The following is a 27,041-nucleotide window of genomic DNA, read 5'->3' as shown; positions in this document are numbered from 1 at the left end:
TTTAGCAGGTATCTTCGCATATCCAGCATGCCCTCTTCACATATCAGGTTGACTGTTAATTATGCTGTGGTAAGATGGCCACAGGCGCCTGAGCTATGTGCCACACCCAGCTTCCTCATAGTAAAGTTCCTGTTCCTCTCCTTTTATTCATCCAAACAGAATGGTTTTTTCTATGCATGTCTTTTCATCTTTTTGACTACATAGGACATGCTGAAAAGTTCAGAAATTAATATAACAGATGCCTAAGAATCTGCTACCCCAGCTGAGCACATGTCAAAGTTGTATTCTCATTGTCCTTTCTTTTATTCTCACCCACTGGTCAGCTTTCCTTTCCCTTCCTCAGCCCTTGGTTTTGTTTTTGTATTTGTTTTTAAGAAATAAAACATCACAGATACAGCCAAAGCCTCACATTTTCATCCCCTTCCATTCCCTCCCTCCTTGCAGGGTGTTCATCTTCACTGTGAATGTTTTCTACTTCGTAAATAACACCATAAAAATATATGGTTGTAATTGATATTTGAAAAATTTACATAAATGGTGTCATATTACATGATTTTTTTAAAAAACCACCGTGGTACATTTAGTGTTATACTTATGTTGATACACATAGCTCTAGCTCATTTAAATTGCCTTACAGCCTTCTGGCTTACAGCTCTACAGTTTTGTGTTCTTAGAATCAGGGCTGTGGGGCTCATCGTTTCCCATATCTGCTTGTGCACATATGCGAGCTACTCATTTTTGTTTTAATGGAAATTTTGTTAAAGCAAATGTGAATATGAGAGATGGCATGTTTGACTTTTAAGGAGAAAACTGCTCTATAAATCATAGTAATGGTAATAGAAGCTCTCTCCCCTTTGCCGTCATATAACCTAATAGTACCTAATAGTCAATATTTATATTACCTAGTGTTAGTATATATTTCACTGTAACTGACAGGGAGTTTAGGATTTTAATTCTTCTTCCCTGTCACCAGTTAAGGTATGTACTGTGACCATCTGGTGATTAGTTTTGATTTCAAGATTGGCATGTTAAGACTATTTCCAGTGTTAGTTATGGCCTGTTTTTATTTTCTGAGAGACGTGTGAATGATATGTGTCCTAAAAGTAGCTCTTGTTTTCTAAAACATGGATTAATATAGGTCTGTCCGTTACTTTTGATGGAAAAAGAGAAGATTACTTTCCTGATCTAATGAAATGGGCCTCTGAAAATGGGGCTTCTGTCGAGGGTTTTGAGATGGTTAACTTCAAAGAAGAGGGCTTTGGTTTGAGAGCAACAAGAGATATCAAGGTGAGTTTATAAAATGTTGGTCTCAAGGGGTCTATGTGTTTTTGAACTGTGGTGTGCTGTAGAGGGCGCAGGGTGAAGAGGTAGACGTGTGGTGGGGGAGTTCTAGTTCTGAGCCTGTGGGCAGATAGGCAGCCTGGAAGGGCCTTGGGCTCATGTTCTAAGCAGCTCCTCCCACCTTATCCTCCTGGGGAGCCAAGTTGCTAATCAGTGACTGGGGCAAGTCAGTTCACATTTCTGAGCCTCTGTTAGGAGACCATAGAACATGCCCCACAGGATTTTGAGATTTACCTAAAGATAAGGAGGTGGACTCATGTTTGGATTTTGTAACTTATTGGAGGTGAGTGGGTGGAGGACTGGCGGTGTGGGTATGCCTACTAGTGTCTGAAATGGATGACTATGAGGCTGAAGATACTAGGAGCTCACTGAAATGGCAATACCAGTGGCAATAGGGAGAGAAGAGAGAAACAGCCACCTGCTAAGGGAGAAGGGCTTTTTCTCCCCTCTTGGTTCTTGGTTCTTCTTTCCACTTGAAGGGAGCAGCAGTCACTGGCCATGCCTGGCCTCTCCTCACCCCTCACTCATGTCTCTTCTAAGAGGAGGCACTCCTTCATTTGTTGGCCAAGTTTGGGAGAAAGAACTGGACTTGGCCTTTTTCTCGGTAGGAGCTGGTTGCCCGTATGCATTCATTCCACTCTGCTCTCTGCCCTGGAAGCTTTACAGGGGCAGGCCACACGTGGGGAGGGCGGTGGGGATCCAGCTCTGCCTGTAACTAGGTGGGGGAGTCTGTCTAATTCTGGGATTCAGTAGGTGATACTTTGGTGACCATCTGTTGTATTGTATCTCTCTCTCAGTTGCTTCAGAACTTGGGTGGAGGAAAGGGTGTTATTTGGGCCCCCTCAAACCTCTGGCAACATTTTTGGCTAAGTTGTAGTTAACCTTTCATTGATAGATTGATAAATCACATGCTGGTATATTAGATACCTGTTAAATGTCTACTGTGTGAATGGTAGTATCTTGCTTCCAAAAGAACCAGTCTCTTCCTTCATGATGCTTATAATCTATATAGTAAGGGACAAGACACATACAAATAACTTAATAGTTGACATTGGTGAAAGCAGGATGCCACATGTTCTTCTCTTGTGTCAGATTGAAGGCAGTATTTGTGTGGATGCTGCCCAGAAGATCCGAGCTGTGGACTTCCTCACTATGTGCTTTTGTGGGGAGGCGAGGGTTGGGGAGGAGGTCTTAAACAGCAGACATTTATTTCTCACAATTTGGAGGCTGAGTGTCCAGGATCTCAAGGTGCTGGCATGGTCTGTTTAGGTGAAGACATTCTTGGTTTGCAGACAGCTGCCCTCTTGCTGTCTCCTCACATGTTGGAGCACCATGTGCATGTGTTTTGCAGTGTAGATACACAGGACACAGCAAAAGGAAGCATCCTGTATTGCCAAAAAATGAGAAAAAGCTTTGGGAAACAAATTTGTAAATCAGTGTGTCTTCTGGGCATGTGATTTCACTAGTAACTGTTGTGCTTTAAAGATAAGTATGTAGAGGAAGGAATGTTACTCTGGCTTCAAAACTCAGTAGTAGTAGTAATTCACATTGACAGATTAGGGTTTTTGTTGGAGGCAGGAATTTTGTTTTGATTTGGTCTGGTTTTAGAGCTTAAAAGTACAGTAAAGAATACAGTAAACACCTTTATGCTCTACTCCAAATGTTATATTTGCTTGAAGTTAAAGTTGAAAGTCCCTTTTTTGATTATTTACTTCTCAGCATATGTAGTTTTTAGTTTTTCTGTTGGAAACAGGATTTTAAGCTATACTTCTCCTCATTTAACTGTAAGATAAATGCTTACATTTTAAAATATATTTGAATATTTATTTGAAGTGCTGATATGCAGCCTTAAGTTGTACTTCACGTGTGATTGGATTTCTGACTGTAGGTATAGTTGGATTGAAGACTGTACCGTGTTTTGATGATTCTCCTATTATTTTTTTTCCCTAGGCAGAAGAATTGTTTTTATGGGTTCCACGAAAATTACTAATGACTGTTGAATCTGCTAAAAATTCAGTGTTGGGTGAGAATAATTTCTGACTCTTCAAGGCAAAGTACAAATGACAAAAATATGTAAAATTCCATTTTGTGGCACTAAGGATCATACTTGGTTTTTCTCGACTGGCGAAGTATCCCCTCAAATATGCATTAAGTGTTTTTCATTTAATGTTACAAAAAAGATGTACATGACCTTTATTTTATTATTATTATTTTTGAGATAGGGTCTTGCTTTGTCACCTAGGCTGTAGTGCAGTGGCACCATCATAGCTCACTACAGCCTTGATCTCCCAGGCTCAAATGATTCTCCCACAGGTGTGCACCACTACATCTGGCTAATTTTTTTTTTTTTTTTTTTTTTGTAGTGATGGGGTTTTGCCATATTGCCCAGGCTGGTCTCAAACTCCTGAGCTCAAGCAGCCCTCCCACCTTGAACTCCCAAAGTGCTAGGATTACAGGTGTGAGCCACTGCGCCCAGCCTGTACCTGACTTTAAATGTTCCCGAAGTGCTAGGATTACAGGTGTGAGCCACTGCGCCCAGCCTGTACCTGACTTTAAATGTTCCCGAAGTGCTAGGATTACAGGTGTGAGCCACTGCGCCCAGCCTGTGCCTGACTTTAAATGTTACAAGACCTTTTAGTTTTTCTGTAATTTGTAAACGTATATTTAAATGAAGTTTTTAAGAAGTTTGTGGAACTTAACGCTGTTAACTTCTGGGTTAATTCAGGGCCGTTATATTCTCAAGACCGAATCCTTCAAGCCATGGGAAACATTGCACTGGCCTTTCATTTGCTGTGTGAGCGAGCTAGCCCTAACTCCTTCTGGCAGCCCTATATTCAAACCCTCCCCAGTGAATATGACACTCCTCTCTACTTTGAAGAAGATGAAGTTCGGTATCTTCAGTCCACACAAGCTATACATGATGTCTTCAGCCAGTATAAAAACACAGCTCGACAGTATGCCTACTTCTATAAAGTCATCCAGGTGAGCAGCTGTTTGCGATTTAAGTATATATTTCACAGAGCGGGGAGGAAAGAGGAATTGAGTCCATAAATATTCCATTTGACGTCTCATTAAGGATACTTAAACATTTTACTTTTTAAATTGAAAATATAAAATACATTTCATTGTTTATTTTTACAGAAATATCAATGAAATGCGGTTACATATATATATCTGATTTCATCAGTGTCCAGTGTTAATACAAGCAGCAGTTGTTCCTGAGTTATTGAAATCACTAAGTTTTTTTGTAAACAAAAGATCACAATGAAATTTTAAAAGCCTTAAAGCGTATCTAATGCAATAAGTTACTCTGTGTATAAATTTTTCAAGAAAATGAATGTTAATTTTTTTCTATATATGTTAGTGTAAAATATTGACAGTTAATTTAGCAAATTATAACATTTATGTTTTTCAACATGTACTGTGTATTAGTTTTAATTTGTTCTCAGTAAAAGTTTCTCATAGAAATCTCTATAAGGCTCCAAGTATTTGAATTATCTGTGATGACACCTTTCTGTATTTTGGTGGTGTGGCTACTGTTATCTTTCATTTGCAGTTGAACAGCAGTCAGAAGGAACAGGGCCAGTGCCACAGTCCCCACCAGGACTGAGAGGCGGTGTGGCTCCTTCTCCTGACTGCACAATCTCAATCACTCAAGAGTCAGCTCCTGGGCTGCTGTTCTTGAGATGTGACAAGTGGGCAAGTGAACTACTTGCTTGCTTTCCTTGTCTTTGGGCGGTGTGACAACCTGAATTCGGTTTGATTTCGTTGTTCCTTAAATGGTCTATCCTTGCTATGTTTTATTTGCAAGAAGTGGTAACCTCATTTCATTGCTACAGGTGATATTGCTTTCCATTTATTATTTTCACTTTGTAGCATGCTTACTACACAAGAATGTTACACTCAGTTACATCTCCTCCTCCAGCAAACACTTCAAATATGTCAAAAATTACACATGACTGTTGTCTTCATGTGGAAATCAATCATCTGGTTTTTCTAAACTTTAGGAAGTCATTAGGAATGGTCATACAGTATGTATATAGCTTTTATTTCAAGTTGGCTTAATTTAAAAACTATTGATGAAGCCAAATCAAAACTTTGCTTCTTCATATAGTGTGCACCTGCAGTCCTACAGTCTAAGGTTGGTTTGGCTCTTCATGACCTGGAAGGGTTATACTTTTTTCTTAGTTCTCAATGGTGTATCTTTCATGACTAAAGGTTAAGCTGACTTTAGTAGGTCTAAGTATTTGTCATTTTCTCTTGCTGGACAATGAACTACAAGCTGGCTCTTTTTACTAATGTGCCTCTAGTTTGCAAACGCTGGTAGCCTGCTCTGAGAGGACTCTCTTCTTTTGGCAGGTTGGAGGGTCTAGGATGATGGCAGGTCTTCTGATAACCGACTTGGCGTGAATGAGCTTTGGCTGTTTCTTTGTATTAACTGGTCTGTTTACTTCAGTATTAACTAAGTAGTGCAGCTTTGCTTCAAAATTTGATGAGGTTTTCAATGGCTGTGAGTCACTAAAATACTCTGTTCGTATAGATGGAACCATTTTTTGTCAATTTGTTTAAGAGCCAGGTCTCTTCATAACCCCCTGAAATAAACTGCCTTAGATGATGCTGAGATGCTAAGGGGATTAAATTATACCACCTTCTATGTAGTAAACGGTGTCATTGTAAACATCTCAGGAATTAGAGAACATTCTGAAGGTGAACTCTTAATTGAGAAGTTTTCCCAAGAGTAATAAAATTCCTACATGACTAATAAGAACAATTTGTATAATTTATAATGAATACAAATATCCTTTTTAAAAACAACATTCTTAGAGCATTAATCTTTTTAAAGAAATTATTCCTCTTTACTGAAACATTTAGTCAACCACTATCAAATATGGAACATACAAACGTGAAATTACCAGGTAATCAAATGTCTGCACAGTTGATTATATTTTTTTGCAATTAAGTCAGTCTAAATATTTGAAAAAAGTATCATGATTTAGAAATCAAACTGGTTACTTTTCTATCAAAAGTATGAAACTGAGGAGAGCAAAATATGTCTGGTCATACATATAAGTTCTTTTATTTTATATCAGACTTTTTTTTCCTTTTGTGAGATAGGGTCTTGCTGTGTCACCCAGGCTAGAGTGTAGTGGCATGATGATGGCTCACTCAGCCTCGACCTCTGGGCTCAAGCGATCCTCCCACCTCAGCCTCCCCAGTAGCTGGGACTACAGGCATGTGTCACCACGCCTGGCCAATTCTTCGTATTTTTTGTAGAGATGGACTTTTGCCATGTTGGCGAGGCTGGTCTTGAACTCCTGGAGTCAAGTGATCCGCCCGCCTTGTCCTCCCGAAGTGCTGGGATTACAGGCGTGAACCGCCTCGCTCAGCCTGAAGACATTTTTTCTTCTTGAATTGGGAGTGTGGGGTACCACCGGCATCTAGGTTAGAGGTGCTGCTACACTTCTACATATAGGGCAGCCCCTACAACAAGGCATTTTCCAGCCCCAAATGTTGGAAGTGCTGAGGCTGAGAAACCCTGCTTTGTATTTATATACAGAACAGAGCACCTCAGATACCTATATGATTTAGAAGATCACAGTTCTTCCCGCCTAATGATTGGAAGCCTGAGGCCTACTGACACTGGTTGTGAGTGACTTTCACCATTTTCTCAGAATGTCTTCTCGTTAGCTGATTCCAGATCCCTTCCTGGCTGTAACTGCATGCTGTGGTGAGGAGAAGGTATTTTAGAGCACTTTTTTGGTCACTGGCATTTAACACATACCCCTTCTTTTTAAGAACCTACAAATAAAAGACCAGGTTTAGAGATACTTGATTTATTAAGGATACAAATACAGGGGAACAAACACTGAAAAAATGTAAACCTAAGATTCAGGTTATAAAATCATGCAGATTTGGAGTAAGGGGCTGAGTTGAGATCCTTGGCATTGCGTGTTGAAAATGCAGTATGCATGATGGGGTGGGGTCAGTTCTCTGTGTTAGCTGGGGGACTTCACAGGAAGGAGCATATGAGTGATGGGAGGGAAGGAACCCTGGCCTCTGGGCCGGGCAGTCCTGACTGAGTGTGGTTAGGAAGAGTTGAAACAGCTGTATCCACTGTGCAAGTGAGAGACGCTGTGGCTGCGTGGAAAGAGCACGTGCTTTGTAGTAAGACGAACCTGTGTTGTGTAGCTCATTTGCTATTTACATATAATTTGGAATTAGTTGCTTTACTTCTCTGAGTTTGTTTCCCAGTCTGTAAGATAAAAATATGAAGACCTGTTTTTTCGTGTGACCATTGTCAGCCCAAGTTGGATTGTGTATCAAAGCAACTAGCCTAGTGCCAGGCTATAGCACCTGTGGTTGTTAGGAGTCAGTTTCCTCTGGGAAACTGTGGAAATGGTGGGGTGAAGCTCCCTCAGCAAGTGCAATGTGGTAACTGAGAGGGTGGGCTCTGGAGCCAGCCTGCTAGGGCTGAAATCTCTGCAGCACCACTTAGAACTGTGCCATTTTGGGCCGGTCACCGTGCCTTCCTTCCCGTATCTGTAAAGGGGGCTAATGGAGTGCCTGACTCCCAGGGTTGCTGAGCAAGCAGAGTGAGTTGATCCATGTGAGGCCCTTAGCGCTGTGCCTAGCACACAGTGCTCATTGTAGAAATGCTCTATTTATGCTATTACCATTTTGTGTTTGACCCTCAGGCCATGTTATTTGGTTTTGTTTTGTTTTGTTTTAAATCACTTCTCCTTCTGTCCCTACGGTATCTTATGTTAGTATTTCTTAGTGTTTTCTACTAAAACAAAACTCCTGGTGGCCAAAAATAACATTCCTGCAAGTCTAGGGGCTAAACCCATAGTGACTCGTCACAAGCTCAAAGTTGCTGTCAAGCCTGGGCAACCCATCTCTACAAAAAATTAGCCAGGTGTGGTGGCATACACCTGTCGTCCCAGCTACTCGGGAGGCTGAAGTGGGAGGTTGGCTCGAGCCTAAGAGGTCAAGGCTGCAGTGAGCTGTGGTCACACCACTGCATTCCAGCTTGGGCAACAGAGCAAGCAAGATCCTGTCTAAAAAAAAAAACATTTGCTTCCAAGATTCATGTTTTTGTTGTTGGTTTTTGGACTTGTGTTTTTAAATCTTAAAAATTCATGCAAATGATAATATTTGCTATTTTTAAAACCATGTTAAGTGACTTACCATCAAGTCAGATGGGTATTGCGGGAAAACAACCCTGCTTTCTCTTAAGACCTTGGGTTGTCTCAAGCTCCAGTGTGAAAAGCGCAGTCTTTACCTGTAATAAGTGCCATTAAGCTGACCACGTGGGCAGTTCAGGTGTGGTTCTTTTTCAGAAGAAGAAAATGTGACAGTCACTTAACATGTGTAAAACTAAGCAGCTGAAGGGATCATTACATATTGATAATACATAATAATGAGCTTTTTTTTTTTTTTTGAGGTGGAGACTTGCTCTATCACCTAGGCTGGAGTGCGGTGGCATGATCTTGGCTCACTGCAACCTCTGCCTCCCGGATTCAAGCAATTCTCCTGCCTCAGCCTCCTGAGTAGCTGGGATAACAGGTACCCGCCACCATGCCCAGCTAGTTTTTTGTATTTTTAGTAGAGACGGGGCTTCACCATGTTGGCCAGGCTAGTCTCGAACTCCTGATCTCTGGTGATCCGCCCACCTCGGTCTCCCAAAGTGCTGGGATTACAGGCATGAGCCACCGCGCCCGGCCAATAATGAACTTTTGTAGAAAATTTCTAATGATTTAAAGTAAGTTCCTGTTGGAATAGGAGCTGTAGGCACCCTAGAATGAGGTGCACTGCTGTGACAGTTAGGAAGGAATAGGCTGTGGGCTAAGAGCTTTTGAATGCGGGTTCATGACAAAGCAAAACACACTTAAGCAAAAGTTATCTTTTTAAAAAATTGTCTTTTGAGTCTAGCTGTTTTTCTAGTTTTAGAATGTTCTCATCGCTTCTAAAAGTCTTAAGTAATAAATTGGAGTGAACACAAATGTAAACATTGCATTGCTGTTGTTTTATAAGAGTGTCATATTTTCTCATCTCAGTACCAAACCATGTATCTTTCCCATGCTTTTCCAGGATCAGACGTTAGGCCTTTGCTCCTTTTAGTAGGTCACCGCATCAGTGCATTGTCACTCAGGGAGAGAGAGAGGATTATTACATCAGTTCCCAGTTCATATTCCATTACTGTGACCTGCTCTCAGTTTTTTCTGTTTTCGGCATTGACATAACCTTTTCCAGGGTCATGGGGACCCTCTCCCCAGAGAAATGAACTTGCAGATCATTTGGCAGGGTGCTCCGAATTCAGGAACCTCATTTGCAATTTTTATCTGTGATTTCCCATTTAAAATAGTTTTCTTGGGGGCCTGTACCAAACTCTGCATGTGAACTGAAACCTATTTTTTTCCCCCCTGATCTGCCTGCTGGCTCGGAGGTCTACAGGCCATGGCTTGCAGCCCCTGTCTCTGGGTACTTTGGGAGTGACAGCAAGCACAATTCAGTTCTGTGCATCCCCGGTGGTGATCCTGGTTTTTGGGAGAGGAGCATGGAGAAGTGATAATAGTCCATTCAACCTTACAGCTTGCTTCAGGCTTTTAGGGTTTTTAATTCTAAAAGCACCAGTACTAACTTCTGGTATTTATACATCTCTTCATGTCGATTTCTCTGTATTGCATTTTTTATTTATTGTTTTTCTGTCTTTGGTGGTGGTTGCCTAAAAACTAGAAAAATAATTTCCTGTGCTCTGTCCTCCCAGCAGATTTCCTTGATCCAGTACCTTTTAGTGTGGGCCCTTAGTTCAGATCACCTTCTGTCTTTAACTTGCTTTTATAGTTTGTTTAAAACAAAAGTCTTGGGCTGGGCGCAGTGGCTCATGCCTGTAATCCCAACACTCTGGGAGGCCAAGGCGGGCAGATCACGAGGTCAAGAGTTTGAGACCAGCCTGGCCAACATGGTGAAACCTCGTCTCTATTGAGAATACAAAAATTAGCCGGGCGTGATGGAGCGTGACTGTAATCCCAGCTACTTGGGAGGGTGAGGCAGGAGAATTGCTTGAACCCAGGAGGCAGAGGTTGCAGTGAGCCGAGATCGTGCCACTGCACTCTAGCCTGGGCGACAGAGCAAGACTCTGTTTTGGGAAAAACAAACAAACAAAAAACAAAGTGTTTCTGGGCCCCTGCTCTTCCTCATGTGTATAGCAGGGGCTTGGGCTTTATGAGTTTTGAGGAGTCCTTCCAGTTTTTACATTGTAAAATGTAAAACACCTGTATGAACACCTGAAGGCTACATACAGTGTATGTCAAATATCTTCTTCTTGACATCTTCTTCATGAGATGTTTGACACACATGTATGTCAAACATCTTCAGGTGTTCAACAGATGATAGTGTGTAACCAGAAGCCTCAAGCTCCAGGAATTTTGAGAGCATTTGTTGTATTAAGATACAGCACCTGGGCCAGGTGTGGTGGCTCACGCCTGTAATCCCAACTCTTTGGGAGTCTGAGGTGGGAGGATGGCTTGAGTTCAGGAGTTAGAGACCAGTCTGGGCAACATGGCAAAATCCCATCTCTACTAAAAATACAAAAAATAGCTAGGCATGGTGGCACACGCCTGTAGTTCCAGCTACTTGGGAGGCTGAGGCAGGAGAATCGCTTAAACACAGGAAGTTGAGGCTGCAGTGAGCCGTGATCACACCACTGCACTCCAACCCTAACCCTAATCCAGCGACAGAGCCATACCCTGTCTCAAAAAAAGAAAAAAAGAAAAAAGATACAGCACCTGCTGGTGAAACGTCATACTGCAGCTTGATGGTTGAGGAATGTCTACCACCCAAACTCCAGAAGCTAAGTTTAGAAATTGTGGCTGAGCCAAAGGCTAGAAGAGGCTTGTATGAAATGGAGCTAAAATTTATGTCAGTTTGTGAAACAGAGGCCAGGGAAGAAGAGAGGGCTCATGGTGGAAGACTGAACTTGGCATTTAAAACTGTTGCAACTTTAACCCTATAAAAATACTAGCAGATCAGAACACACCAAAGTTCAGCTGTAAGTTCAGACTTTTGCATGGAAATGGATGACCAGTTTTGTGATAGAAATAAGTGGAAAAGTAGGGTTTGGCTTAAACCCTACTTTGAAGTACTGTAATTGTGTGAAAGCAAAGTATATCCTATCAGATTTTACTTACCTTAACATAATTGAATGATTAGCTCAGATGTTTTTCATCTATGCCAATGAAAAAGAAATTAATAGACCCTGTGAATGAACTGTTTAATTGATAATCAGTACCATGTAATGGGCCCGGTGCTGTGACGTGGGGCACCAGCTTGTCTGAAGATTAGCTTATCTTAGAGACATGTACATTTTTATATGTTGTTGAGATTGAATGTAATGCTTTTTAAGTAAATGCAGGCATACAGGGTTTAACAGAATAGAGGCATATCTATTAAATTGATTACTACTATTTTTCAGTTGATCTCATCACTTAAGTGATTTGTCACACCTTACTTGGATTTCTTCTTTTGTGTTGATCCAACCATTTGAGAGGTGCAGGGGAAGGTATGGAGATGGAGAAACTCATATGTGTATCAACTGCCATGAATTTTGTTTCAAGGCAAGCATCATTGCAGCAGCCTCCCCCTTTTCCTGCCTTATGCTTCAGGATGGAGTAAGGCAATTTCAAGTTGGCCATCTTCCTCGAATAGGCAACTCCTACCTAGCTAGAGCTGAGTGGCAGAAGAGACAAGCAGCCATGTTCACAACTTACTGTTGCTGCAGCCTGTCTCTGAAAACAGGGCCCGCCAAGAGGCAGAGGAAGATGTCACTTTTGGTTCTTGGCATCCTGTGGATTTGTGGCTAAATACAAACATTTCCCGCTGTTCTACTTGCCTCCGACAGAGCTACACAAGAATAGCACAAGATGTGAATTCCCAGAGATGTATTTAGCCTATGTTTTCATAAAGCTCTCATCTACATTTAGAACTCTGATAATACATGAGGCCTTCAGGAATGTGTACCAAATTAGAGTGAAAACCTCTGGGCATCAGCTTAAAGATCCCAAGGCCCTGAAATTCACGGAAAGGGTTTAGACGCTCAGTAGCATACGCTGTATATAGCTACGTGTCCTTTAGCACTGTAAGGGAAAATACACATATGCTTTATATAACTTCGACTCCTCTGGTGGCAGAGGTTGTATACAGGAGTGTCCCAGTTTATGCACAGATTATATTCCAAATTGTCACTCTGAGTTGGCATGGGACTCCTCTCCCTATTCAGCTTCTATTCTGTTGGTTTCTCTTAAGTGTGAGGTATCACACCAGGGATAGATACTAGTATTTCTGGGGATATGAAGTTTGTCTGTTTGTTTTTTAACTTTTTATTTTGAAATAATTCTAGACTTACAAAACAGTTGCAAAATTTGTGCACAGAACTCCTATATACACTTCACCTAGCTTCACTTAAAGTTAACATCTTACCCAACCTTCAGTTTAATGATCTAAACCAGGAAGTCAACCTTGGTACGGCACTATTAACTGATCTGCAGACCTTGTTTGAATTTCACCAGTTGCCTTGGCATTAATGCCCTTTTTTCCCTTCCAGAATCCCATATTGCATTTAGAATCTTCTCAAATCACTTCCAGCCTAGGATAGTTCCTTGGTCTCTCCTTGTCTGTCATGACCCGGGCACTTTTGAAGAATACTGCTGGCCTGGCTGGTTACTTTGTAGAGGTCCTTCAGTATGCATTTGTTGGATATTTTATCATGTGTAGACTGAAATTATGCATTTTGTGCAAGAATCCCATGGAAGTAAAGTGTGTCCTCCTCAGGGAATACATGAATCAATATGTCTTTTTGGTTTTTCCATCAGAAGTTACTGTTTTTCTGTTATAATTAATGAATACCTTATAGAAAGATACTTTGAGACTATGCAAATATCCTGTTTCTCACCATCAAATACCCTGTTTCTCACCAGATACAAAAACCTGATAGATCCTGGTTTTTGTATCTATCATGATTTTTGTCTGTAATAGTTACTACTGTAGTGTTTGCCAAGTGGTGATTTTCTGTCTCTGTTATTTCTTCTACATGCATTCATTGGGATTTTACTAAAAGGAAGAGCTGTCCCTTCTTCCACATTTATTTACTTATTCAGCTGTTCATATCAGTATGGACTCATGGATATTTATTTTATTTGATAGACTATGTAATCCATTACTATATATTTGATACAAAAATTGTTTTAGATGGCTCTTCATGTAAAGATACCTGATTTCCTCGTCAATGATAATTTGAGAGTATGTGTCTTGTGCAGTTTTTGCATGGAGTACTTAATAAAAAATTGCTGAAATTGATGCATAATATAGCAGATTATTTATAAAGTTCACTTGGCCTCAGAGTTCAAAGAGTGGCTGTGGCCACTGCTTCCTGCGTGCCGTTTTCCTGACCTCAGTTTCACTTAAATGTTTCCCTAGAAGCAAACGTGTTCCGTATGTGACATTTTTTGTTCTCAGCCAACTTCATGGTAATGTTGCATCTGCTGACTGAAGGGTATGAGCTACAAATTGAGGAGGGACGGAATAGAGTCAAAGATGATGGTGAGGGTACAAGGCGGTCAGTTTCATAGGCCGGAGGTGTTGAGGTTGATGAGCCGTGAATCTAGATTTAATCCTTGCATTGTATGGTCGTGGGAACTGGGTAGATCTTATGGGGCATAGAAAGGAAAGAATGATGTCTGTTTTCAGGTTGTTCATCTGGGTTGGCTGGAGGACTTTTCCAGTGGAGGTAAGTAGCATTCTTCACAGTGTGCCCCTGGAACTGTTCTGTCGGAGTGGCTCTTTTCCACGTCATAGGAAACCCGTGGCTGCAGATGGAAGACATTGCGTGAGAAGGGGGCTGAAGCTGTGCTGAGAGCTGCAGACGACGCTTCTGCCACTGCCACTGTAACGAGGACAGTGGATTCAGTAAGAGTCACTCTCCCTGGTGCAGTGTCGGCTCTCTTCTTAGGCTTTGATCCTTACCCGGTGAGGGAGTTTGAGTCCTCATTTTTCAAATGGGGAATGCGGGGAGAAGTTGAGCAGCCTGCTGGAGGCCAGTGGTACCTGCACCCTGGAACTGGACTCCAAGCAGGTCTGTTAGACTCAAAGCCTGTGCTCCTAGCCACAGGGGCTCACCAAACCACTGTCTTAGTCTTTAAGGTCGTGTCTGGTCTTAATTTTGAGACAAAGAAATAGTCTAGTTTTAAGGACAGAGCAACCTTGTTTAAAATCTCCTCTCTTGCGCTGGTATTTCACAGAAAGCTGGGTGTGGCCCTGCTGAGGACTGTGGGCCTGTCAGTCCAGCCTGTGAGCTTGCTAGCAGTCTCTTCCAGCTCCCTAAAGAAGATCGCTCCAGCTCTTCGTTTTACTGTGTGTTGGGATTGAAAAATACTCGTTCTTAGAGGAAGTAATAAGCCTATTTGCTTTTTTCCCCCCAAGCTATGAGGAAGCTGGTTATGCTCTATTTTTTCCTTTTATTGTTATCCTTACTGGTTCAACTTATTTAATGATACGAAGACTGAAAAAACTAGGACTTAGGACATCAGTTCAGGCTTGCCTGTTCTCTGGAGAGTTGCCGGTGCCTTTATAAAGTTTGGTAGAGCCACTGGCTGTCTTGGTGAAATGCTCTGACCTGTGACCTTGCCTGTTCCTGATAGCTGACCTTGAGATTAATTTGTGTTCAGTGTGTAAGCACTGCCTTCATTGTGTCCTATTTAAGGTTTCCAATTTTGTAAATTACTCATTCTAAACACGTATCTCATTTTCATCATTTCCATAAATGAAAACTGTAGCTATATCATTCAAAAAATCTGTGCTTTTAACTATGTTCTCGTTTTGTAAATGTTATAAATCACATGGAGACTTCACCTTCTGTGAATTTAGTGTTCTTCATTTTTTCTGTTTTGTCCAGCTTTAGTTCCAGTGGCTTTTGGGGGGCTGAAGAAATGACATGGGCCGGGTGCAGTGGCTCACGCCTGTAATCCCAGCACTTTGGGAGGCTGAGGTGGGCAGATCACCTGAGGTCGGGAGTTTGAGACCAGCCTGGCCAGCATGGTGAAACCCCGTCTCTCCTAAAAAATATAAAAATTAGCTGGGCATGGTGGTATGCGCCTGTAGTCCCAGCTACTTGGGAGGCTGAGGCATAAGAATCGCTTGAACCCGGGAGGCAGAGTTGCAGTGAGCCAAGATTGTACCACTGCACTCTAGCCTGGGCGACAGAGTGAGACGTTGTCTCAAAAAAAAAAAAAAAAAAAAAAAAGAAATGAAATGCTTTTTCTCTGTCCTTGGGGCTCTGCCTGGGGTCTTCTCGGTGGTGTGTGTCCCTGCCTTGGAGCCTCGGGGAGGGTGCCACTAGCGTACACTGGTGCGTCCACCTGAGGCGGTTTGAGTTCCCAGGTCAGACCCCAGCATCTGCATCCTCCCCTGGGGACTGGCAACGCTTCTGCTCTGTCTTCCTTGCTGACCCTTCTCACTGGAAGCCCTCCTGTTAAACCATGGCCTTCCTCCTCTTCCTCATCTCTTTACCTGACTGCGGTCCTTGGCCCTTTTAGGAAAACTGTTGCTTTTGTCAATCAGTTTGGGAGCTGATGTCCAGCACAGTGATGCACGTTGTCCCCAGCCTCCACCTTACCTGTGATGCAGATGTTTGCATGGGAGTAGAGGCACCCATAGGGGCATGGAAAACAGACTTAAAGGGCAAACAGTTACCATGGAGTCCCAAGTGATGTAACTTGGGGCTGGCATCCTAACCAAGGAAGGTTAGGCAATGCCCGCTATGGGCCGAGCACTGGAAGACTTTTCTTACTTTCTCTTCTTATATAAGGAGGTATCTGGAACTATACCTTCCTAGAATAATCTGAGACAGGATTAACCAAATTAGAAGAAACCGCCAATACCAGGTCTAGGCTGTCATTGATAGTTTAATTTGTGTACTGAGAAGTCAGAATAGAGGACAGAAATACAGGGCTTCCTCCTAAGACGGTGTTCCTTGGCACCTCCAAATGTCAGTGGTGGGCTGAGTGCCCTGACAGAGGCTCCCTAACCCTCACCGTTCCTCCAGAGCTGGGCATTGTCCCCATTTTATAAGCGAGGAAGCAGGTGTAGGAACAGGAAATCTCGCTAGAGCTACTGAGTAAGCCCAGTCAAGGCGGAAGGTCAGACCTGTCTGACCCTAGACACAGTTTTTCCACCGTCTCCTCTGTCTCCACAGGCGTGTCCCGTTCTGTGATTCCTTCTCTCCCCCACTCCAATCCCAGCTTTACTTGTCCTGGGCCCTCTGTACGAGTCTGATCAATAAGAGCTTTGTGAAAATCCCTAGAAGTTTAAAAACAAAAGAAACTTCAAAAAATTCCTTTTTGAAACCTGCTTTAAAACAAAACAAAACCTAAGATCTTCCCTGAGTAGATTCTCTATCCTCTGGGACAGGATTTTTAGACCTTGTTTTTGTTTTTAATCTGTATGATAGAAGAGGGAACCTGCTAATGTTTTTGAGGTGACCCTGACTAAGTACCCTTATGAGAACACTTCCACATTACACACATTTGTAATCACTCACATTCGTTGATATTGGTGTACCCACACTCTGATGTCCCTGAAGAACTGTGCCGTTTTTGTAATGTCTTCTGTTCTAAATGGTTTAGACTGCAGCTATCCTGTGGCCACCCTTTGTAGCTATAATCTACTCCCAAGGAAGAAAACAGAGGTGATAAAAGCACAAAAAGGAGGAAGGGGTTAGAGGAACCTCCAGGACATCAGTTATTATTAATATGTAACTTTGAATCTGAGTCTGGGACCTCTCAGCAGCCCAGTGTGGAAGCACAGTTGTGACTTTTCACCCCTGCTGCATTTTAATATCAAGTGGCTAGTAGATGGCTTAACTTTAGTTGAACTTGAGTGAATTTATAGTGAGTTGGTGAAGTGATTGCCTTAACAGAAATGCTGGTGCTGATGGATCTTTGTAGACAGAGAGTGAGGGCATAGTATATTCTGTTGCCTTTAGTTTATAAGGTGCCATTGATGAGACCAAGTTCAGGTCCAGTCTTCCTGATTTCTTCGAATTTGAGAGCCTGAGTATTGGTGAGGCTTGGCTGCCGGTATTCATTTGGGATATTTGCCAAGGAGGATTAGATAACTTTCTGCATTTACGTCGCATATTACCTCTGCCTGGAATTGGAATTGATATGGCCTGAATGCTGTTTTTGAATATTTTTTGCTTCATTTGAGTCCTTATGAGCTTGTAGTCCACTCCAGGTGGACCATATCTTTTACCATCGTGGCCTTTTTAAAAAAAACCTTCCTTCTCTTATTTTTACATTTTTTCAAGATGGTTAAAAACATATTCTTTAATTGGCAAATGATAATTGTACATATTCATGACATACATCAAGTTTTTTTTTGTTTTTTGTTTTTTGTTTTTTTTTTTTGTTTTGAGACAAAGTCTAGCACTATTACCCAGGCTGGTGTGCAGTGGCTCAATCTCGGCTCGCTGCAGCCTCCACCTTCCAGGCTCAAGCCATCTTCCCATGTCAGCATGCACCACCATGCCCGGCTAATTTTTATATTTTTTTGTAGAGATGAGTTTTTGCCATGTTTCTCAGGCTGGTCTCAAATTCATGAGCTCAAGCGATCTGCCCGCCTCGGCCTCCCAACGTGCAGGGATTACAGGTGTGAACCTGGCCCATTGGGGATGTTTTGATACATATAATGTTTAAGATCAGATCAGATGGATAATTAGCATAGCCATCATCTCAGTTTTTCATTTCTTTGTGTTGGGAATGTTCGGTATCCTTGCTATCTGAAACTATAAAATGTGTTAATGTTAACTGTGGCCATCCTACAGTGCCATAGGACAAAAATATGGAACTCTTCACTAGTGTGTGTGTCATCCTTGCGCAGGTGCCATGCTCATCTTCCCAGTGTTATTCCAGTTTTAGTATATGTGCTGCCTAAGCGAGCATGGAAATTCATTTTAGCTGTAAGTTTGTGCTGGGCAGATTATCCAATAAAAGTGCCCTTGTAATCTAATAGTTCTGAAATAGCCTTGTGAATGGCAGATCCCCTGACTGCCCTGTCTGTTCTGCACCCAGCCTGCCAGCTTTGCCTTTTCCACTGATGTTTTTGTGGGATGCAGTGGACCCCAGAAGAACTGTACCTCACATTTCAAGCTTGTGACCCACTAGCTCAGCCTGGCCAGGTTAAATTGGTGTCTTAGGTTCCCTGTAGAAAGGGTCTGTGAATGTCCGTCAGCCCGGCTGCGTGGGAGTAAAGAAGGTGATGTCTGTGACAGGCCCAGCACTCAGGGACTGAGTCCTGCACTGATGCAGGAGCTGTGTACTCAGCAGTGGAGTCCTGGCCTCCTTCTAGGAGTCATGGCCCTGCTCAAGATGTGATTTTGCAAGGCAGCCCTTTCCAGAGCGAGAAGACTATAGTTACAAAGCCATTCCTTATATTGAGGCAAAATAGGCCTCCCTGTAACCTTCATCTTATAGTTTTGTTTCTGGTTTTTAGAGCAAGAGAGTCAATCTCATATTCTGCAGCATGAGAATTCTTTTTACTCACCAGTGAAGCATTCATAACCTCTGTCAGGCATCTGCTTAGAATTACAGGTTTACACAATTAATCAGAATAAATCCTGTCTTCCAAAGCATACATTCTAATCATATATAATTCAGTAAAAAGTGATGTCAGAACACACATTAAAAACAAAATCATGGGGCTGGGCACAGTGGCTCACGCCTGTAATCCCAGCACTTTGGGAGGCCAAGGTGGGCAGATCACTTGAGATCAGGAGTTTGAGACCAGCCTGGCCAACATGGTGAAACCCCGTCTCTACTAAAAATGCAAAAATCACCCAGGCGTGGTGGCATGCGCCTGTAATCCCAGCTACTCGAGAGGCTGAGGCAGGAGAATCGCTTGAACCCGGGAGGCGGAGGTTTGAACTGAGTGCCACTGCACTCCAGCCTGGGCAGCAGAGTGACACTCCATCTCAAAAAAAAAAAAAAAAAAAAAAAAAAAAAAATCATGGGAGTCCAGAGAAGGAAGATTGCTTTATGGAGAAATTTGAGGAGGTTGTTTTATTTTTGTTTTTAAATGGGAAAAGTGGCATTTGGAGAAAATGATCATGATGTAAAAACCCACATTTGTTTAGATCCTTATAAAATGTGTTCACGTCTAGCTTCACAGCTCGCCCTCACAATAACCTTGTAATATAGGTATGTAACTCTCCCTATCAGAAGATAAGAAAATGAGGCTCAAAGGGGTAGCTTGGCCAAGGCAGATGGGGTCTGTGCCACAACGTCAGCGCCTCTGTCCGCGTCAGGGTGTGTGGTTGGTGGGCGTTCTTTGGGCCGCTGTTCCAGTGTCTTAGAGATGCGCCTGGGTATTCACTCCCCTCTTACCTGGCAGTCAGTACCTGTCAGCACGTACATTTGACTCTTGAACAGCACAGGGGGCAGTGATGCTGACCCTACCCCATGCAGTCGAAATCCATATAACTTCTAACTCCCCGAAACTTAACTACTGTTGACCAGAGGCCTTACCAGTAACACAAACAGTTGATTAACACATATGTTGTCTGCTAAATGTATTATATACTGTATTACAATAAAGTAAGCTGGAGAAAAGAAAACATTATTAAGAAAATCATGAGGAAGAGAAAATACATTTCCTATTCATTAGTGGGAGTGGGTTATCATCAAGATCTTCATCTTCGTCATTGTCACATTGAGTAAGAGGAGAAGGAGGAGAAGGGGTGGGTCTTGCTGTCTCAGGAGTGGCAGATCTGGAAGAAAATCTATGTATAAGTGGACCCACTCAGTTCACACTCATGTGGTTGAAGGGTCACCTGTATATTCCTTCATTTGTCTGTCTGTCTTCTTAACTTGAATGTAAGCCCACTGAGGACAAGGACTTTGCTTCATTCTCATCTAGAATGTGCCCAACACAGAGATGGTGCTCTGTAACTGTCTGTTGAATTAATAAAGCACTCAGTAGCCAAAACAGCAAACAACTAACATTTGATAAAACTCAGCCAGAAACTGTGTATGTCATTTCATTCTTTTAATAACGCAATGAGAAGGTATGATTACTTTTATTTTACTGAGGAACTGAGACTCCCTGAAGTTTCACAGCCAGGAAGTGGCTAGGTAGGGGCTGATTCAGATCTGATGCAGAGCCGGTGTGCTCAGTCAGTGTGCTGTGTTCTCCACGGCCGCTTCATAGTCAGAATTCATGCCGTGGGCGTCTGCACACCAGAGGTCATGAGTTTTGGTCTGGAGAGATTGGGACTGTTTAAAATGCCTGGGGGCTTTCTTACCATGATTTCTCTCACTTTAGATACATTTTCCTTAGCCACGACTCCATCACCCAGTCCTGGCCACTCTTCTTTATTCCAAAGAGTCCCTGTGCTCTTGACCTCCTCAATGTAGCTCCACCAAGGGGCTCTTTTTGGAATTTAAATAGTAGTCCGTGTCTCCCCACTGTTTTTTCCTTACACTTAGAACAAACTCAGAGGGCTGGGCTGCCCAGATGGCCCTGCCCCTGCTGCGGCCTCATCAGGGGCCGCTTCCTCCCTCACTGCAGTCCACTCCCTCTGGCAGTGATCAGGGCCCAGGACTCGCCAGCCTCTTCTCCTCAGGACTTTGCTGTGGACCCCCTTCCTGCCTGCCGCAGGCTTCCCTGGGTTCTTCTAGCCTTGGCATAGAGTCTCTTCTGACTGTGAAGACCCCCTGATGTCTGTGCTAGCATGCTGTTTTGTCCTCTTGCAGATGTGTCGCTGCCTGTGATTGCTTTTGTGTTTGTCATCTGTCCCCTTCCCTGGAGTTTGAGCTTTACAAGTGGGGCCTTTCTCTCCTTGGGCACCACTGTGGCACTGCTGCCTGGCCTAGTGCCTGTCACACAGGAGGGCTCAAGCAGCGCTGGTTGAATGGGGAACTGATTGCCTTGTTCTCCATGTGTAAGTCACGTGTGGCCAGGCTCTCTGAGGGCTGTGAGCCCTCTGTGCACACAGAAGCACCTGATTAGGTCCTGTGGTTCAGTTGTAAGTGCTATAAGGAGATATAAAAGGGGTGAAGTCCAGCCCATCCATCACACCCCACGCTGGGTCCCCACTGGGCTGGGGCCCTCACAGACAGACAACTTTTCCCAGTTTGTACAAAGGTCCCTGTTAGACACTTTTGTCCCTCTGTGACGGGTTTACCCCTGCTGGGATGAATACTAAACCTGAGAGGAGTTTGCAGCAGCTTAGGTGAGGATTGCCGAGGGTGTGGCAGCGTACTGTCACTCTGCTCACAGGCGTCATTGGCCCTGAGCATCAGCATTCCTGTCCTTTCTTTGTCTTCTGAGAGATAAAATTCACAGTGAGGGAGGAATTTATCAGATCCTTAGCTTTTATTAGATTTAATCGAGCAGCTCTCCAGATAACTGGCTTGTGTTCTCTTGGGCTATTGTATTTTTCTCTTTGTTTTTTTTTTTAAGTGCTTTCTGTATTCTCCAAAAGATGGGGTGATGTGAAATATACTCCCACAACACTGTCAAGCCCCTTTTGTTCTTTTTTTTCTCACCCAGGGTTCCCTACAAGGCCTGTTACCCACCCCCCAGATTCTGAGAGCTCTCTTCAGGTGTACCCTATGCCCTCTTTCTGCACCTCCTTACTGGCTCTGCTTTAAATGCACAAGCTCCCATTGCCACGTTCTACCCCTGAGTCCTCTAGCCAGGGCTCACTGACCGCAGTGAGACTTAGATTCACTCTCTGAGCTGTTCCAGTGAATCGCCCTCCCCTGTGCGTGGTGTAGACACCAGAGGCTGTGTATATTGCTCCTGACCCTCTCCCCTGCTGGCTTTACTGGAAATTACTGGGTATTTCCACTTCCCACGTGTAGTGAAATGCGATTATCGACAGTTCGAGCCTGAATTAAATTTTTGGAGAGCTGCTACTTTTAGGCCCACCTGTGTTGGTTAGTCCCTGAGCTTGGTCACGTGTTAATGATTTGAGTAATTTTGTCATTTTGCAAATCAACTTTATTCTTTCAGCTTAAAGGAAAAAGTGAGTTCTAAAAATTAGTAACAGAAAACATAGCATGGATACTGTTTATTTTTATTTACATTCAGTCTCATCGGGAAAAACATAGTAACATTCATATTCTTTTAAAAAGAAGTCACATTACTATTTATTGAAAATATTTTCTGCTGGGCTTGGTGGTTCACGCCTGTAATCCTAGCACTTTGGGAGGCCAAGGCGGGGAGATCACTTTAGTCCAGGAGTTCAAGACCAGCCTGGGTAACGTGGTGAAACCCCAACATGGCGAAACCCTGTCTCTAAAAAAAAAAATACAAAAAGATTACCTGAGCATGGTGATGTGTGCCTGTAGAGCTACTTAGCAGACTGAGGTGAGAGGATGGTTTGAGCCCAGGAGGTGATGGTTGCAGTGAGCCAAGATTGTGCCACCATACTCTAGCCTGGGTGACAAAGCCAGACCCTGTCTCAAAAAATAATATTTATACATATAAATACATATATCTATATGTATAAAAAATATAAATACATATATTTATATGTATAAAAATATAGATACATATATTTATATGTATAAAATATAAATACATAAAATATATATAATATATACTTACATATTTATGTATATATAAATATAAATGTTTATATTTTGAATAAATAAATATGTTTTATATATTTATATATAAATATATGTATTTCAGAATATATATGTAACGAGTTTTGCTGAATGCTTCTTCTGTGGTTCAGTCATAGGTGCTATAAGGAGATATAAAATCAACATGAGGTCCTTGCCTTCTAGAAGTTTATCATTGGAAATAGAAGGAAAACAAACAGGAAATGTTGATGAGCAAAAGTGGTAAACTGAGGCAGTGCTCTGCTGTCTGATCTCTGTGAAGCTTGGGGCAGTCAGGTGATACCTGAGTGGGGCTTGAAAGGCAAAGTTGTCTGGTTGGAGGAAATAGGTCAGCAGCAGTCTGGAGTTGGGGGTGAGAAGGGCATGTATGGAAGAGCTTGAGAAGAGCAGCCTTTGCCTCTCAGAGGGCACAGCCCTGGAGCTGAGAAGCCTGTTGTGGATTTCCAGCAGGAGCTGCTCCCATGAGTCTGTCACCTGAATCTCCCAGGGATGCCTGTAGCACCTGTGGCTCTGGCCAAAGTTGGGGTCAAGTGACTGCTGCTTTAGCGGTTCTCTTTGTGTGATACCTGCTGAAGCCACTCGGATGCCCTGAACCTCAGTTTCCATATTTACAATCTACCCTCTCTGACAGACTTGTGAATGTAGCTGAGCTATCATGAATATAAATGTATTTTTTAAGTACAATCATTCTTCTAATGTAATTAACCTGAAGCTGGATGTGAGCACCTTCCTATGATGTTGGAAAGCAAAGTCTCCGTATTGGATGTAAAAGGCAAAAAGATGAAACAGAAAGGCCTGTTCACGGTGAGAGGGAGAGGACTAGGTCCTGAAGAGCCTCCAGCAAGCCTTGCCAGGTAGTTGGGATCTTATCCTGCAGGGGACACATGGTCAGACTGGCACTGGTTTGGTTGCTTGCTTAATGACAACCCCAGCGGCAGGGAGGTGGATGGTTTGGAGGCCGTAAGACTACTTAGCCTGGTGAATCCGAGAAGTACCTACAGGTAGAATTGACAGGATCTGGTGACAAACTGGATGTGAAGAGTTTGGGAGATAAGGATGATCTTGAGGATTCTGGAATAAATTGGTTTTAAGTTTACCTTGCTCATAACATGACATTACTAACCTTTCTCTGTTTTGAAGCTTTATGGTCTAGAAAGGAAATCTTCAATGCTAAATTCCTAGCTTATTCTAACTTGTCTAAACCAGAGACACACCACAGGTAATCTACTATGCTTTGCATCCGAGCTTTCAGTTCAGACAGGTTTATTTTATTCTTTGGAATATATATTTGAAAACTTTTGTATGCAAAAGTCAAGCCTGGAGCAAATTTTTATTCTTAAATTATAAGCTTATGAAAGTGAAGGTTTTAATGGAAGTGCTCACCCAACCTTAACCGTAGTGACACACACATAGTAGCTATATCTGTACGAAAAGCTGTCAGAAGGAGCAGATTTCAATTTAAATATATCAGTGATTTCAAGACCAGCTCTAATGAGTTTCAGAACCTTTGTGTCAGTCTCATGTTTTTTCCTTAAATGCTCTGAAGTCATTTAAAATTAATAAGCCAGTTTTTATTTGATAGAGTTTACAACAGAAATGCTGCCATTGGCTTTGAAGTCCTTGTTCTTGTGTGGTCTTTAAAGTGAATTAGTGGCTGTGGTTTCTGGAACCAGAAGGAGGTTGGCTTCTCATTAATGGGCTTGTGGACTGACCTGAGGGACTGCTTATGTACAGTTAACTGGTATCTAAATGCAGATACTGCATCAAGTGAATGTAGGTGATGTAGTGACAAAGGAAGAATTTCAGTTAATGTAGATGTGAAATGGAGTTTCTTTGAGTTACTGAAGTGTTGAGCCGAGTTACATTGAGGCTTTTGAAATAGTATCTCAAAACTGAAAGAGATTTATTGAGACGAATCAATCTTTCTGTGTGTCACACACACACACACATACACATACAGGCACGCACACACATCATATCACACAGTCACACACAAGTCTCACTGATCTAGTGCCTTTTCTTTTTTGGCAGTTACCTGTTATCAAGCACCACTGACGTGTGAAGAACATCGTTAGGTGCTGGGATTGCAGAGAGGTGCTAGTGTAATTTCCATTTGCAAGGAGCATTCAGTCTGGTGGAAAACCAAATGCAGTACATAATGTAATCACATTGAGGGGTTGGTGGAGTAGCCCAGAGGCAGGGAAAGCAGCAGAAAGAGTGGGAGTAGGGAAGACTTCACAGAGGTGGGACTGGTCACTGACCCCTGAAGAGGACGCAGGAGTTTCCCTGGTGGAGGGTAGCGGGTACAGCGTGGCCACGCAGTGGGACTGGAGTGTGGTGTGCACAGGGAGGTGGCAAGGTAGACTTGCCGGAAGGGAGGGAACAGAACTCTTGAGGTAGCACTTTACTCAGTGCCAAGATCCGCATTGACACAATTCCACTGAATCCTCCGCATGCCTGCGAGGTCTGGGTACTTCTGTTCTCATTTGACAGTGAGGAAATTGAGGCCTATTTGCTGGCCTGTCTGTTTCAGGACCTCAGTTCATACCTAGTTGGTGATAATCCCCGGACTTAATCTCATATCTAACTGAACTATCTTCTCTATCCACTGTACTGTGCTGACTTCATCTCGTAACCATGGGAGCTGGTCATTCATTCCATAAACATTTATTGAGACCTGCTCACCTACTGCTGATTTACATTTCAACACAAGCTGTGGAAATGTTTTAAGCAGTGGAGGGAGGTGCTCAGGAATCTTGCTAAAATGGAAGGACTTAAACCGGTGCTGGCACATAGTAAGAACCCAGGGAACACTTACTGGATAAAAAAATACAACTCCTGTGTGGGGCCACGAGTAGTAGTGACTGTGTTGTTTGCAGGGTCAACACTTTTCAGCACAGTGCTAGATTTTTCTGGTGTGTGGGTAGGTACTTCCTTCCTGGAGAGGCTGCCGAGAGGAATTAAAAGCACCATAAGAACATGACAGTGGACCGAAGCAAATTTGCATTAAGAAAAGGCCATTCCAAGCCAAACTCACTTACTTTTATTCTTTTGAATTTAAGGAGGGCTGCTTAATCTCAGCATAACATTTATCCCCGTGCTGTAATAGAGAATGCTGTCTGAGCATGTCTGGGGAGTACTAGTGGATGGTGTGAGGCTGCAGTGAGGTGCTGGTGGCCATGTCCAGGCTCTGTCCCTGACCCTGTCCTGCCTAACATTTCTGTCAGGAATGCAGAAGACCCTGTTTCTGGATGATGGAAAACTGAGAAGGAAAGCTCTATGTAGACCAGGCCCCTCTTGATTTAGAAAACTATTTGACACAAGCTGTTTGATGGACTTTCCTGGGAGTCATTTGGAAGGCAGAAGTACGGTGGTGATCTGGTTAGGCTTTGTGTTTCCACCCATCTCATCTTGAATTGTAATCTCCATAATTCCCGTGATCACCACGTGTCAAGGGAGAGGTCAGGCGGAGGCAGGTGAATCATGGAGGCGGTTTCCCCCATGTTCTTCTGATAGTGAGTGAGTTCTTACAAGATCTGATGGTTTTATAAGGGGCTCTTCCCCCTTTGTTTGGCACTTCTCCTTCCTGCTGCCTTGTGAAGAAGGTGCCTTGCTTCCTCTTCCTCTATGATTGTGAGTTTCCTGAGGCCTCCCCAACCATGCTGAACTGTGAGTCAATTAAACCTCTTAGCTTTATAAACTACCCCGTCTTGGGCAGTTCTTTATCTCAGTGTGAGAATGGACTAATACAGGTGGAAAGACTGATGACCAGACATTGGAGCCCTGGAGTCGTCTTCTTTCTTTGTCAGTTATTCACTTTGTGACCATAGCCAAGTCCCTTAAGCAATCTGAGCCCCAGTTTCCATACTTACAAAAAAAAAAAAAAAAAAGGTGGGGGGTGGGAACCTGCCTTGTTTCTCCTACAGGTGTGAAATGGAACGAAAGATATTTCTAGATATAGAGGATTTTTACAAGTGCATGTTTTACAAATGGAGCTTCCTGTCATGGCCCTTTAGG

General features: G+C 42.8%; 1 protein-coding gene and 1 non-coding gene across 2 annotated transcripts in view; one reads left to right on the top strand and one right to left on the bottom strand.

Annotated features, from left to right (window-relative positions):
- SETD3 (SET domain containing 3, actin N3(tau)-histidine methyltransferase) overlaps positions 1-27,041 on the top strand; it is an 83,593-nt gene that overhangs the window by 18,465 nt on the left and 38,087 nt on the right. Inside the window, exons 4-6 of the mRNA XM_054447563.2 lie at positions 1,139-1,287; positions 3,292-3,364; positions 4,067-4,323. Coding sequence (XP_054303538.1) covers positions 1,139-1,287; positions 3,292-3,364; positions 4,067-4,323 — 479 coding nt within the window. The remainder of the gene's footprint in view (positions 1-1,138; positions 1,288-3,291; positions 3,365-4,066; positions 4,324-27,041) is intronic.
- LOC129013510 (U6 spliceosomal RNA) lies at positions 18,229-18,335 on the bottom strand. Its single transcript, XR_008493969.1, has one exon. It is a non-coding gene; the product is annotated as a U6 spliceosomal RNA (small nuclear RNA).

This window comes from Pongo pygmaeus, chromosome 15 (assembly GCF_028885625.2).
Source record: "Pongo pygmaeus isolate AG05252 chromosome 15, NHGRI_mPonPyg2-v2.0_pri, whole genome shotgun sequence".
Taxonomy (NCBI): Eukaryota; Metazoa; Chordata; class Mammalia; order Primates; family Hominidae; genus Pongo; species Pongo pygmaeus.
The sequence above is the reverse complement of the archived record's forward strand: the minus strand, read 5'-3'. Positions and strand labels throughout refer to the sequence as shown.